Below are 14122 nucleotides of genomic sequence, written 5' to 3' on the forward strand. Positions count from 1 at the left end.
AAGAGGCGTTCTGGGGGCGGGGCTTACCCTGAAGAGGAAGCTGGGGGAGGGGCCAAGGCACTATAGGGGGCGCTGTGGGGCAGGGCGCCATGGAGGGGCGGAGGGCTGGGGCGGGGCTTAGCCTGTAGCCAGCGATGCGAGTCAGACCTATCTCTGTAGGTAGGGGGCGCAACTCTGGCTCTGCGCGCCCCCGCCCCTCCACAGCCGCCCCGGTGCGGACGCCGCGGACCCCGCCGGCAGGGGGCGCGGCGGCGCCCAGCGGGGGGCCGCGACGGCGCACGACCTCGGCCGGCAGGGGGCGCAGCTCCTCCTCGGTGCGCTCCTTGTTCTTGGCGCCGGCCGGGGCCCCCCCCCAGTCGCCGCCCCCCCTCGCCCCGTGGCTGCTGCGGCGGCCGGGCCTGACGGGCGGGTGGTGCTCGGCTGCGCAGGCGGGGCCCGGGGCTGGAGCCGGAGCCGGAGCCGGAGCCGGAGCGGGGCCGGGGCAGGAGCCGGGGCCGCGGCGGGGCCGGAGCGGGAGCCGGAGGAGGCGGAGCAGCGGGCGCGGGCGTCATGGGGCGGCGCCGCCGCGTGTAGGCCGGGACCGGGGCCGGGGCCGGGGCCGAGGCCGGGGCCGGGGCCGGGGAGGCCAGGCCGGGCCGCGGCGGGCGGAGGGCCTCGCCGTGCGGGGCGTGGAGGCCCACGAGCGCCAGGGCAGCGGCGGCCAAGGCTGTGGCCAGGGCGGCGAAGGGGGCTACAAGATGGCGGACTTGGAGGCCGTGCTGGCCGACGTGAGCTACCTGATGGCCATGGAGAAGAGCAAGGCCACGCCGGCGGCGCGGGCCAGCAAGAAGATCCTGCTGCCAGAGCCCAGGTGAGAGGCCCGGGCCCGGGGGCGCGCCCCGAAGCCCGCGCGGAGAGCTCCGCTGAAGCAGAGCCTCCCCTAACCCACCCTGAAACTGACCCTGAAACTGACCCTGCCTGAAACTGACCCTGAAACTGACCCTGCCTGAAACTGACCCTGAGCTTGATTCCAGCCCTTACGCTTAAGACTGACTCCTACCCTAAACTTGAGACAGCCCTCAGCCCCCCACTGTCCCCGACTGCCACCCTGGGTGCCCCAATGGCCACAGCCCCCACACTTGTTTCTTTCACCTGCCCTCCCTCAGCCCTTCCTTCCTCACGCCGACCCCCGTTCCACCACCTCATACTGTCCGTTCTGCGCTGCCCACAGTGCATCCCATGCTGGCTCTCAGGCCTCATCCTTTATTCCTCACACCTCCTCCGTGGCCACTTCAAACTTCTCATTGCCTAGCAACCCTCACCCATTCTCTACCCATTTTTTCACCCCATAGACTCACCCAATCCCCCACCTTCCCCTACAATTTGCTGCTTACTTCTCATCCCCTCCCATACTCTCACCTCCAACACCCCCCCTCCCCCCGCATGCTTACTCTGTCTGTGCATCTCCCCGTTTTTCTTGGCCTCTACTGTAACTGTGTGATTTCTCCTCCTTAATCCCCTCCCTACCATTTTACTATCAAGCATTTATTAAGTACTTTGTGTTAGTCACTGTGATAAACTCTGGCAACACAAAGACAAAAATAAAACCAGTTCCTGCCCTCAAGGAGCTTACATTCCAATGAAGAGACAGTTTTCCCTTGACTTGGTCCTGAACCTGTTTAGTTTCCCCTGCCCTCCTCAATGATACCAGCTCACATCATTGACTAGGACTTTTTCCTAATTCCTGCCTCTCCCTTCCCCACTAACCTTTGGCCAGAGATGGAATTTCAGCCAGTACCTGTGCTGAGGGGAGAAAGCACAAGTTTAGTGGCCTCCCCAGGGTACTTTCCACCATACCTTTGGAGTTGGGTTTGAGGAGTGTCTGTCTGTCTTTCAACCAGAAGTGAAAGCCCAAGAAAGGGGAATCTATAGGGGATGGAGGTGGGGGCCAGGATAGGGTGAGGGGATGGGATTTGGCCAGTGTGAACAGCATTGTCTCCCTCAGCCCCCAGACTGCTGGAGGGAGAACCCCTTCCACTTGGGTGCCAGCAGGGAGTGTATAGATGCCATCTGTTTGTTACACTTGGGAGAAACACCCGTGACGTCAGGCCTTCCTGTATACCTCCTCTGGCCTGGCTTCCCAGGGCTACCTGGAAGGGCCCGAGGCCTGCCTCGCCCTCCCTCCTAGGCCATGTTTACAGTAGGACAGCTATCGCCTGATGATTCCATGTAGCAGCTGGCATACGAGTGCCTGAGGGGTGGTGGGTCCTTTCTGTCGTTTGTAAACTGAGAACTTGGCCTGGCCCTTTGAGAGCCCATCCCAGATAATGGGGTGTCAGGCCCAGCAGGTTCCCTGGAGGGGGGCGGCCTGTGTGCACATGGCATGTGCCTGGGTCAGGATTCTGAGGCATGAGCTCACTCTGGGTGTGACTGTTTTGCCTGGACCCTTGAGCAGGCTGGCTGGGTAAAACTGAGAGTCGTGGGTGCCAGGGTCAGCCAGTGCTGAGCAGTGAGCCCCCAGGGCTGGCCCATCGTGCCCATCATCGAGCTGGGCATGCTCTCCTCTGCTCTCAGGGCATCTCCAGTCACTGGGTTTCAGATTGACTGAGTGTGAGGGACAGGAGAGGGGAATTTGCCTGCTGCTCATACAGGCCCTCCCTTGGGGGCCCCTTTCTTTTCTGACTCTGGCGATCAAATTTCTCAAAACAGGAACTGGGCTTACTGTGAGCACGGGGCTGCCCAGGGAGCAAGGACAAGATGGGGCCCAACAAGTTCAGAAATTGCCACACTGGGGAAGGAGGAAGCTGGGGACCTGTCTTGACTTGGAGCTGTCCTGGTGGGGACCCCAGGGGACCCAGAATGCACTGGGACCTGACTGGTCCTGCTCAGGTGTCGGGAGCCTGAGGGGCCACTTGCCCCTCCTTCTCCTGGCTTCCATTGTCTGGGATGAGAATTAAGCAAGGCCTCCTGCACTGTGGGAGAGCTTGGGCAAGTCACTTCTCTTAACTGTACCTCAGTTTCCCTCTCTGTGAAATGAGTGGGAGCTCGATGGTCTCTCAGGTCCCTTCGTACTGCTGTTAATGTCTCCATTGAGATAACCAAGACAATGAAGTGAGACTCAGGGCTGGGAAGGGACTGAAGGCAGTGTGGAGCACTGGGGGCAGAGGCCCAGGCTTCCCCCCTGCCCCTGGACCTCAGTTTCCTTATTTGTATAAGGAGGCTGACCTTGAGGGTCTTTGAGTGTGTCTGGGGTCCTGGGACAAGAACAGCTTCCGGATATTTCTTGTGTGCTTCTTATCCCATCTCATCCCTACAACAGCCATATGAGAGGGTAGTCCTGCAGGTAATGCTTATCGATTGTCTTGTGCCTATTTTACAGGTGAGAAAAACTGAGGCTCAGGGAAGCAAAGCCCTGCCCAAGACCACATGGGCAGTGGCAGAGCTCCAGTCTCCTGCTCCTCCAGGGCTCGAGACATCCCATCAGACTCTCTGTACCTGGCAGGTGGGGTTGGGACAGTGAAGCTGGGTGCCCCAGCCATGAGGGGAGCTGCCTGGAGTCTTCCTTTCCTCCCATGGACAGGACGGCTTGTCCTGGGATCCCAGATCTCTGGGCCTGCCCTCAGATTGTGAGTGTTGGCATCTTTTGCCCCTTCTGGGCCTGGGTGAGGGCAGAGGGAGAGAGGCGCAGCAGCCAGGCTGCATTTTCCCTCGTGGCTGCCTCACTGGCTCCTTGTAGCTCCTTAGGCTGCCCCCCTGTAGCAGGTAGGTACAGAACTCTAGGGACGTGGACAGAAGTGCGGCTGGAGGGGGTGGGGGGCCTTGAGGTGGCCAAGGGAAAGGCCACAGGAAGGGGAGCTGCTCTCCATGCGCTCCTTTCTGGCGGGGACCAAGAGAATAGCTCAGCCTGGGGCGCAGCCTGAGAGCGTCCTCTTCGTCCCCTGCCCTGGCCTCTGGTGACCCAGTCCAGCTTCCTGCCAGCAGGTTGGCCTCCTCCAGAGCCTGAGCTCTCTGATTCTCGTCAGGAGTCCCTTAATTAGACCCACAGCCCTGCAACTGAGGAGCCCTGGGGCTCCCACCCCTTCCCTTCCCTGCTGATGGCATCACTTGTGCCCCTGGCCACGACGGGCAGAAGTCGAGGCCTTCCCTGGCCTTCCTCCGTCTTGGGTACTTCCTGGTCTCTCCTGCCATTGATTTCCTTCTTGCTGACCTTTTCTGTATTTCCTGTTCCTCTCTTCCCTCTCCTGTTAACCTTCGCTGCCTCCCGCACTTCTGCCTCTCCCCTTTTTGGGGGAGGGGTCCCCTTGTCCTTGCTGGGGCTCTTTCCAGCCTCACCCTTACCTCAGGCTTCAGCAGAAGCCCAGATGTTTCCAGTCATTGTCTCTCCCCTGCCTGAGTCAGGAATCTCTGGAACCGGCCTCCCCAGGAAGGTTCTCCTTCCCACTGGGGGCAGGCAGCCCTGCTGGACCCTGAGGGTCTGTGGGGGTCTTGGCAACCCACAGTTCTAGGAAGTTGGTGTCATGGCTCCCTACCTTGTGGGGCTCCTGGGCCTCCAGGCCTGACTAAAATCCTGGTCAGTTAGTGAACAGTTATTAAATGCCTCCTGTGTACCAGGCACTTTGCTAGGCCCTGGGGTATGGAGACTAGAGAGAGGGCCAAACTTGGAACTTCCTACATCAGGTTTGGTACCTTCTCTGCTGTTGCACAGAGAGGCTGGGCCACTTATCCGAGGTCATCCAGCCAGCGTGTCCCGGAGAAAATGTGAACAGAAGCCTTTTGGTGCCCATTAGGCCACCCTGCCTCTTGGCACACTAGAAGTGTATGCCAAATAAAAGCTGAGTGTTTTGGTGGGGAGGCACAGCCCCCAAACCCAGCCGTCTCCTGCCCTCACTGACAGGGCAGCTGGCCTCATTCCACAAATCTGCTCTTTCCCCTCTTCCCTGGACTCTTGCCACCCTTCCTCCCTCGTCTCCTCCCTCTACCCAGTGGCCCAAGTGCCAAAGACCCCAGTGGCAGCAAATGTAGGCTCCTCTGTTTGCCAGCCTGGGCCTACTCAGCCTTCCAAATCTTCTTATACTTTCCCTTTCCCCAAGCTATCTCCACACCTTTGCACTGGCTGTGCCGCCTGCCAGCATGCTGTCCCTTTGAGACTGTATCATCTTCTACACAGCCCTTGTCCTTCCCAAGCATGACTTTGTGTCTACATATGTGTGGATGTATTTATATGTTTGTGCTATCTTCCACATTAGAATATAAGCTCCCTGAAGTCAGGAACTCTCTTTTGTTTTGGCCTAATAAATGCTGGTTGTCTGGTTGAAAGAGGATGGGGGCATTGGAGGTAGAGGTGAAGAGAGGGCATTCTTCCATGAAGGCAGCGCAGGTTTGACTGGGAAGGAGAAGGGTATGGGAAAAGGCTGCCCAGGCAGGGGGGCGCCTGATGGTTGAGAAGGGCGTTGTGTTTGGTTAGAAGTACTAGGGAGCCCTGGGTGTTTAGTGAGGGACACAGCTGACATAGTCAGAGCTGTGCTCTAATTGAACAAGGGCCTGTACTGTGGAAGGTTCCAACTCTGGCGCTTGCCCCAACAGTCTGCAAGGAGCGGGGCATGGCCTGGGAAGAGGCACAGGACTGCTTAAGGCTGCCCTCCCCCAGCAGACGTAAGTCCAGAGGCAGCTGTCACAGCTTTTCAGACATTGATTGGGAAGAAATTGCAAGACAGAGAGGGGGTAGAGGGAGGGAAGGAGAAACAGACAGAGGGAAAAGGAAGGAGGAGCAGAGCAGATGCTGCTTTGGTGTGACACCCCGGGCTCCGTGTGAGGGGACAGGGGCCCCAGAGAGAAGGCAAAGGGTGGAGGGTTGGGGGGGGAGCCTTGGACCACAGTTCAGATTCCCCAGTGCTGTGCCTCAGTTTCCCTCTCATAAGCCTTTCGGGACCCTCATCCCTCTCTAAGGAGGTTGGATTGGATGAAGTGGATCAGTCCCTTTTCACGCCCTCTTTCAGCCTCAGTTTCCTTTGTAAAATGGGGGGTTTGGCTTGATGGTGTCTTAGAGGCTCTCGGTAGCCCCCTCTCATTTTCTGCTTCTCGGGTCCCTTTTAGCTTTCAGCCTTGGTTTCCTTATGTGTAAAATGAAGTCAGGCCAGCTGGGCGCTGAGGTCCCTTTTCTAGCTGTCTCTCCAGGCCGCATCTGGAAGAGGAGAGATTTCAAGTGGGCAGCCTCGAGCAGCCCCTCTCCAATGGCTCCCACCCTCAGCCAGTGGTGCTTCCCCAGGGCCATCTCTGGGTGGACAAGCAGGGAGACAGTTTTGGAGGCTGAGGCTCCAGGTGGAGTGGGTGCGGCTCCTGTTCCCTCTGGGTGACCCAGTTGTCCCCTGGGCCTGCTGTAGTCAGGGAGAGGGCTGCCTTTCCTTCACTGTCCAAAGAGATTGGCCTACATCTGTGTCTTACTGTTCCTCTATTTTCAACCCACACGGCCCTGAACATGAGATGGAACACTGATGCCGTGGGCTGTCAGGCCGTGGTGCCTAGAGAGCTTTCATGTAGCCAGGAATTAACTCTTTGTGCCAGTGGATTTTTCTCACTTGAAAGTCTCAATGCAGCCTGGCCCAGGAAGCACGACTGCCCGGGAGGGGGCTTGGATTTGGAGGTGCGTCCAGAAGCAGTTTTATTCCGTGCAGGCCTATGGCCCGCTGGGGTCGTCGGCACCGTTGGCCTAGCGTCACTGTTCTTCTGGCATCTCTAGTCACCCACGGCTCTCCTTGCTTCTCACAGTCCTTCACTTCTGTCGCGGCCTGTGGCCTAGCTCCATTCCCTGGTGGTTGTGGACTGCGCCAGGGATAGAGATAGCTCCAGCCCTCATGTGGAAATACAGGGTGTTTGGGAACGAGGTTGGCTGGCGCTTTCTTCTGACCAGCTTCCTAGATCAAGAAGAAGGCCCCAGATGAGGTGAGGGCTTCTCAAGGGTCTGCAAAAATGAGCAAGCCAACTGTCTGGAGGAGGGGCCTTCCAGGTCTTCTCACCTCTACCCACTGCTCTTTTGTTCGGGGCCTTGCAGCCATCAAGACCAAACTTCTCATTTTATAGAGGGGGAAACTGAGGCCCAGGGAGGCTGAGAGATGTACGTGCCCAGGCCACACTAGGTGCTTCAGGGGTGGGATTAGAACCCAAGCCTTCTCTACGCTTTAGAGCCTCACTTTGCTCATCTGGAAAATGAGATGCTTGGACTACGTGACCCCCAAGGCCCATTTTTGCTCCAAATACCCTGATCTCCAAAATAGGGATGATTGGCCTCCAGGGTGCTTATGTGGCTTTAGAGGTGCATGGGGTCATCCTGAAGAAGGGGGCAGGGAGCAGGACAGTCATCCCAGGGTTTCAGGGATGATCTGACTGAGACCATCTGCAGGGCTGGGGCCATTCTCCCTCCCTCCGCTTCCTCCCCAGCAGAAGAAGGCCCCTTGGGCATTCCATCAGGGCCTCCTCAATGCCTTTGGGTGGCACCTTCTGCCCTGGGGAGAGTCATTGAGAAATATTAATAGAGGCCCCAGAAGATGTGGTGCTTCTGAAGAGGCAGGGCCCAGGAGTTCCTCAGCCTCCCACAAAGGAGTGCTTCCCAGGAGGTTCCATGGATGAAGGCAGCAGCTGGGAAGCTCCCTGGCCTCTTCTCCAGCTCTTTAGGCATAATCGTTTGAGGTAGAGTCAGTCCAGATGTGAGAAGCCTGGAGGAGACCCAGGGAGGGTCTGGGGGGGCTGCTGGGAGCTGGCTGCCCCCCGGCCCAGCAGGTGTCAGAGTCAGACACAGTGGCACCCTGGGGCTCATTGCAAGGACCAGAGCTGCTGCCTTCAGGAGGGGAATAGCAAATCATGAATTTGGATTCTTGAGAATCCAAAATCCAAAGCTGAGAAGAGGGTCCCTTTTATTAAAAAATTTGGTTTTACTTTATTTTTGGTTCCAAATTTTGGCCCTCCCCACTCCCCCTACCCATTGAGAAGGCAAGGAAAAAGTAGTCACAGTGTATATAATCATGCAAAACAAATTCCTCCATTATCCATGTCTGAAAGAAAGAAAAAGAGAAAGTATGCTTCAGTCTGTGCTGAGTCTACCAGTTGTCTCGTCTGGAAGTGGACTGTCATAAATCTTTTGGAATTATGGTAGGTCATTGTGTTGATCAGAGTTACTAAGTCTTTCAGAGATGATTATTTTTACAGTATGGTGGTTAAAATTATTCTCCTGGTTCTGCTCATTTCACTTTGCCTCAGTTCATATAAGTCTTTCCAAGTTTTTCTGAACCCATCCATTTCATTTCTCATTGCACAATAGCAATCCGTCACAATCTTAGACCATAGCTTGTTTAGCCATTTCCCAATTGATGAACATCGCCTCAGTTTCCAATTTTTTGCCACCACAAAAAGAGCTGCTGTAGATAATGTTGTAGATTTGCATTCCTTTCCTTTTCTTCAGTCTCCAGGATATGGACCTGGTAGCGGTATTGCTGAGACAAAGGGTATACGTAGTTTAACAGCTTTTTGTCCACAGTTCAAAATGTCTTTGCAGAATGGCTGGACTAATTCACAGCTCCACCAACAAAGCATCAGTGTCCCTGCTTTCCTGTAGCTTCTCCAACATTTGTCACGTTCCTTTTTTGTTATCTTAGCCGATCTGATAGCTGTGAGGCACTCCCTCAGAGTTGTCCTAATGTGCATTTCTCTAAGTATTAGTGATTTTAAAGCAGTAGCATCAAACTCATATAGAATCCTATCCTCACTGTGGCATACTGACTTAGAAAACCACATTCATAGTATCTATGTATTATATTTTTATTTACTTTGTTAAATGTTACCCAGTTATGCTTTAATCTGGCACCTGCCCCACTCTTGAGTTTTGCTTATACGACCATTGGACTGCAAGTCTGACACCTCTGATTTAGAGCATTTTTTAAATATAGCTATTGCTTATTTGTCTTTCTTCTTCTGAAAACTCTCTATTCATATCCTTGGACCATTTATCATTTAGAGAATGATTCTTTTTCTTGGAAATTTGACTCAGTCTCTTATATCTTAGAAATGAGACCTTGTTCAGAGAAACTTGTTGCAAAGTTTTTTTTCCCCCAGTTTCCTGCTTTCTTCTAATTTTAGCTGCATTGGTTTTCTTTGTGCAAAAACATTTTAATTTTTCATAATCAAAATGATCCATTTGACATCCTTTCCACCTCTTTCACTTTTTTGGTCCTAGATATATGACATCATAGATATAGCAGGCAGTTCCTTACACACTCTTCTGATGTGCTTATATCACCCTTTATGTCTAAATCATGCCCCATTTGGAGCTTGTCTTGGTATATGTTGGGAATGTTGGTCAGTACCTAGTTTTTCCCAGTCTGCTGCCCAATTTTCCCAGTGGTTTTTGTCAGATCATGAGTTCTTGCTTCAGTGACTGGGATCTGTGAATTTATCAAACACTAGGTTGCTGTGCTCATTTGCTTCTGGGGTACCTCACCCGTTCCGTTAATCAGCTTCTCTGTTTCTACAGAAACAGATTGTGTTGATCACTGGGGGGCTACAGTATAGTTTGAGATCTGGTAATGCGAGGCCCCCTTCCTTCCCATTTAAAAAAAATTGACTTATTTATTCTCGACCATTTGTTGCTCCAGCTGAATTTCATGATTTTTTTCTAGCTCTGTAAGGTAGTCCTTTGCTAGTTTGATTGGTGTGGCATTGAACAAGTAAATGAATCTATGCAGGAGCGCCATTTTTATTATGTTGGCTTGGCCTATCCATGAGCAATGATTATTTCTCCAGTCACTTTGGATTTGTCTTTATTTGTGTAAATACTGCTTTGTGATTGTGTTCATCTTGTTCCTGTATGTGTCTTGGCAGGTAGACCCCCCCCCCCAAGTCTTTTATGCCATCTGCAGTTATTTTAAATGGAATTTCTCCTTCTATATCTTCCTGCTGGTTTTGTTGGTAATGTGCAGAAACGTTGATGATTGATGTGGGTTTATTTTATATATCCTGCAACTTTGCCAAAGTTGCTGATTGTTTCAGTCACTTTTTCAGCTGACTCTGGGGTTCTCTAAGTGAACCATCATATCATCTTTTTTTCCTCTTTGCTTCTGCATGTTCCCTCCCCTCTTTTTTCTTTTTTTATTGCCATAGACAGCATTTCTGGGACAGTTTGAATAGTAATGGGGGTAATGGAGATCCTTGCTTCACCCCTGATCTTCTTGGGAAGGCTTCTAGCTTCCTAGGTCCCCTTCTGAAGCCCTAAGCCCTGCAGGGCCACCTGCTTCTGCAGTAGGGAGGCCTTCTTTTCCTTTTTGAGACAGGAGACAGGAAGTGCTCACTCTTCCTCTCCCTTCCCCAGCCTCCAACCCACAGTGGTCCCCCACCCTCCTCCTCCCCCAGTCACTTCAACCACACACTGGGCTGGGGAGGGAGGAAGCAGTCTTTTCCCACACAGGGCAACGTTCTGAGCTATGGGACATTCTCTCTCTGTACCCTACGGTACTGCCGGGCAGGGCAAGAACCCACGGGGTCATTTAGAGCTGGAAGGGGCCTTGGGGACCATTTTAGGGATGGAGAAATGTTTCATCCCAGGCTATGGTGGGGGAGGGGATCCTGACCCTGCCTCTATCCAGTGGGGGAGGGGGAACCTACCTGTCACTCAGACCAGGCTCCCTATAGTGGCATTAGGATATGAGAGGGACCTCAGAGGAGGGAGCAGGGTCACAGAATCTCATTCACTCCAGACCCCACATTTTGAGCTCAGGAGCTGAAATGCCTTGTCCAAAGTCCTATGGTGAAGTCTGGGAAGTAGCTGGCCAAAGGGAAACGAGTATTATGGAGCAGGCCAGTGACCACCATGCTCTGCTTCTCTACTGGACTGTTGGAGCTTAGTGTCTGATTCTCACTCAGCACTTGTGTATTGCCGGCCTCAGGACCTGCCTTAGGACCGGGCTTGGAAGGGTGGTGTGGCAAAGGCCCCTTAACTTGCCCTTTGTGACAACTCTGCCCCAACCCTGCATTAGAAGGCCCTAGAAGATCCCTGGGCCACCAGTCTCCTTGCTGGAGGTAGTGGTGACTTTTGCTAACTGGGCTAATGGGAGTTGTAACCAAATTAGTGTTTGCCCAGGTTGCCAAAGGGCCGCAGCACACTTGGGTGTGATAGAATATGTCAGAATGTAGGTTATACTGTGTGCTTTCTGGGAATTTGGGGGGAAGGTCATTATTTCATGAATCTTCTCTCTGTTTTACTCACTTTCCCTCCTCCCCCTGCATTTTTTTCTTAATTTCATGTGAAACTTTTTTAACAATTAAAAAAAAAATTTGAGTCCCAAATTGTCTCTCTCCATCCCTCCCTGCCTTTCCTCCCCCTTCCTTAAGAAATAAGCCATTTGCTATAGATTGTACATGTGCCGTCATGCAAAGCATTCCCATCTCCCCCGGTGTGCATCAAGATGTCCTCATACCCCAGAAGGGGATGGCGAAACATGGTGAAGTATGTGAAGCTGGGGGGAAGGGCAAAGGGAAGGCCCCAAGAGAGCCCTTCTAGGCAGCTCAGGGCCCAGGAGCACAGACAGAAGAAAAGCCCTTGCATGTCCAAGAAAGATGGACTTAGGAGCCACCTTTTAAAATGCCTGGACCCCTTAGCACCACTCACCACCTCCACCCCCTGCCCTGAATTTAAGTGCCTACTGTGTGTCCCATATTATTTTAGGTTCTGAGGGTGCAAAGGCAAAAATGCCCCAGCCCTCAGGGAGCTTCCTGGCTCGGTGGGCAGCCACAGAGAAAGTGGCAGGGAGGCGGGGAGGGAAGCAGGAAGAGCTTCCCAGAGGCTGGGGTGAGTAGGGATCAGATCTGACCTGGGCTTGTCAGCCAGGGCAACGGGCTGGAGAACGAGCGGGTGCTCAAGGAAGAGACAGCAGGCAGACTGTCGCCGGGTCTGCGTGAGGGCAGGGGAGAGGCCAGCTGAACCCCAGTGACTTGAAGGATGGGGGAGAGCCTCAAATAGCAGAACTTGGGGAGACCTGTGGGATGGCTGCCGCTCAGGAGAGGGGCTGCTCTGGGAAGCCTGGAACCCGCGTGAGGAATGGAGAAGGGAGAGCGAAGGGTCCAGGATAGAGCCAGAAAACAGAAGGAGCAGTGGGGGGGGGGATGCCGAGAAAAGAGGAGGCTTTGCAAAGTAAAGTGGGGGGAGGATAGGCATGGCAGGGCTTCGGCTAGGCCACGCCACCTTCCCTCAGGCCCTGCGTGACCCAGGACTCATAGCTCGGGTGGTTTCCAAGTCTGGAAGATAAATTGAGCCTCCAAATTCAGCCACCTTCTGTGAAGATGCCACTGCGGTCCCTGTGAAACTGCAGGAGGAAAGGGGTAGAGAAGGATGAAAGGTCGCGCCATCCCTGCCCTCAAGTAGCTTTTCGTCTGGTAGTGTGGGACGAGAAATGTGCGTGAACACATGTGATGTGTAAAGGCCCTGAGAAATCTGTGGAGGAAGGCTTCCCTGTGAAGGCCAGGAACTTGTGGAGGTGAGGCTTGGCTGGGATCAGGACCCGCCTGGAGATACTTTGGGATGTCCTTCCAAAGCTGCTCCTTGGAAAAATAGTTTAAAAAAGGAGAAAGCAAGGAAGGAGCTGAGTTGTGAACGACCTTAGTTAGCATCATCCGAGCAATTGGAGGTCAGTTGTGCCGGTCTACGAAGGCAGAATTTAACGGGGATAAACATCAGATTCTCCACTTGGTTTTAAGAAGTCAGCGGCATAGATGCAGCATGAAGAACACAGGGCTGGACGCTGCTGTGCTTGGAGGACTGCCCCATAGCCCAGGAGTCCAGAGCTGCATGTGGCTGGCCGGTCATCAGACCCCGGGGCCTAGAGTCAGTCAGTAACCAGCGATGAAGTGGCAGCTGTGTGCCAGGTACAGTGCTGAGGGCTGGGCTGCAGAGGAGGGCCAGAGGCAGCCCCTGCCTCAGGGAGCTCACCACATGGAGGAATCCTGTGACCAAGGCAGGAGATGCCCTGGGGAGGGGGTCGCCGAGCCGGTTCTGTCTTATAGGGGGATCTGTTCTGGCAGCAGGTGGATGGGCTGAGTTCTGGGTGTCAGTTTTGGGAAGCACATTGACCAGCCTGAATGGATCCTGAGAAGGGTGGCCAAGATGGTGAGGGGGCTTGAGGCTGGGTTACATAAGGCTTAATTAGAGGAGCTGCTGACAGGAAGAGTGGGGCCTGTGAGCCTGTGTCCCAGGATTTGGGGAAGGTGCAAAGTGGGTCAGATTTGAGCCACATGAAATGGGCAACTTTGTTGTGCTCGGAGCTGTCTAGAAGTCAGGTGTGGCTGGTGGTGGGTCTCCAAGCCCAGGCTGGGTGACCGCATGTGTTGTAGGCTTCTGAAGGGCTTTCCAGCCCTGAGAGTCTGTGAATTACTCAAGGAGTTGGAACAAGAAAGGGAATGGGATGAGGTCTGTGCATTGGGAAGGCTTTTTTGGCAGCTCTGTCAGAATGGAGGCAGAGAGGCCAGCCAGGAGACCGGATGGGAGTGAGACAGGGTGACAGGCAATGAGGGCCTGGCTTAGGGCGGCAGAGGCTGAGAGGGGGAGAGGAGAGGACAGGTACAAAAGCTATTGCCAGCGACTTGGCGGCCAATCATATGTGGGGGTGAGCACGAGGCAGAGTTGGTGATGCAGGCAGCGGAATGAAGGAGGTCAGTGCAGGACAGAACACAGTGGTCAGCAGCCAGAGGGAAGTGTTGGGGGGGACAGGCCCCCTGGAGGGGGTGGGCACTCTGCTGCCAGAGCTGGCTGTGGGGTCCTGGGAGGAGAGGGATTCAGCAAGCATTGGATGTGCAAAGACACAAGTGAAAGGCCCCGGCTCACTAGGAGCTTTTACTCTAGCAGAGAAGACAGCACCAATATATGTGAGTCTATAGGAAGTGAATCCAAGACAGGCTGGGGAGAGCCAGTGAGCACCTAGCCACATCTCTGCAGTGGGGCTTGAATGAGTCTGGAGGGAAATCAAGGATTCCCAGAGGCCAGGCAGGAGGGATGGGGGTGAAAAGACTGGAGAAGGAGTGTGGCGGTAGTGGACTGAGCGTGCCAGCCCCCAGCAAGAGGCAGTGAGGTGTGAGGAGTTTGGGGGGAGCAGGAGGGGGCTGGGGGGGG

General features: G+C 54.3%; 1 protein-coding gene across 1 annotated transcript in view; it reads left to right on the forward strand.

The window, feature by feature from the left end:
* The first annotated feature begins 134 nt into the window (after positions 1 to 134).
* The window catches only part of GRK2 (G protein-coupled receptor kinase 2), a 25337-nt gene continuing 11349 nt past the window's right edge, over positions 135 to 14122 (forward strand). The window contains exon 1 of the mRNA XM_069066475.1: positions 135 to 850. Coding sequence (XP_068922576.1) covers positions 135 to 850 — 716 coding nt within the window. The remainder of the gene's footprint in view (positions 851 to 14122) is intronic.

This window comes from Petaurus breviceps, unplaced genomic scaffold (assembly GCF_028583685.1).
Source record: "Petaurus breviceps papuanus isolate PSGF00001 unplaced genomic scaffold, PetGlider_PUasm1.0 90721, whole genome shotgun sequence".
Lineage (NCBI taxonomy): Eukaryota > Metazoa > Chordata > Mammalia > Diprotodontia > Petauridae > Petaurus > Petaurus breviceps.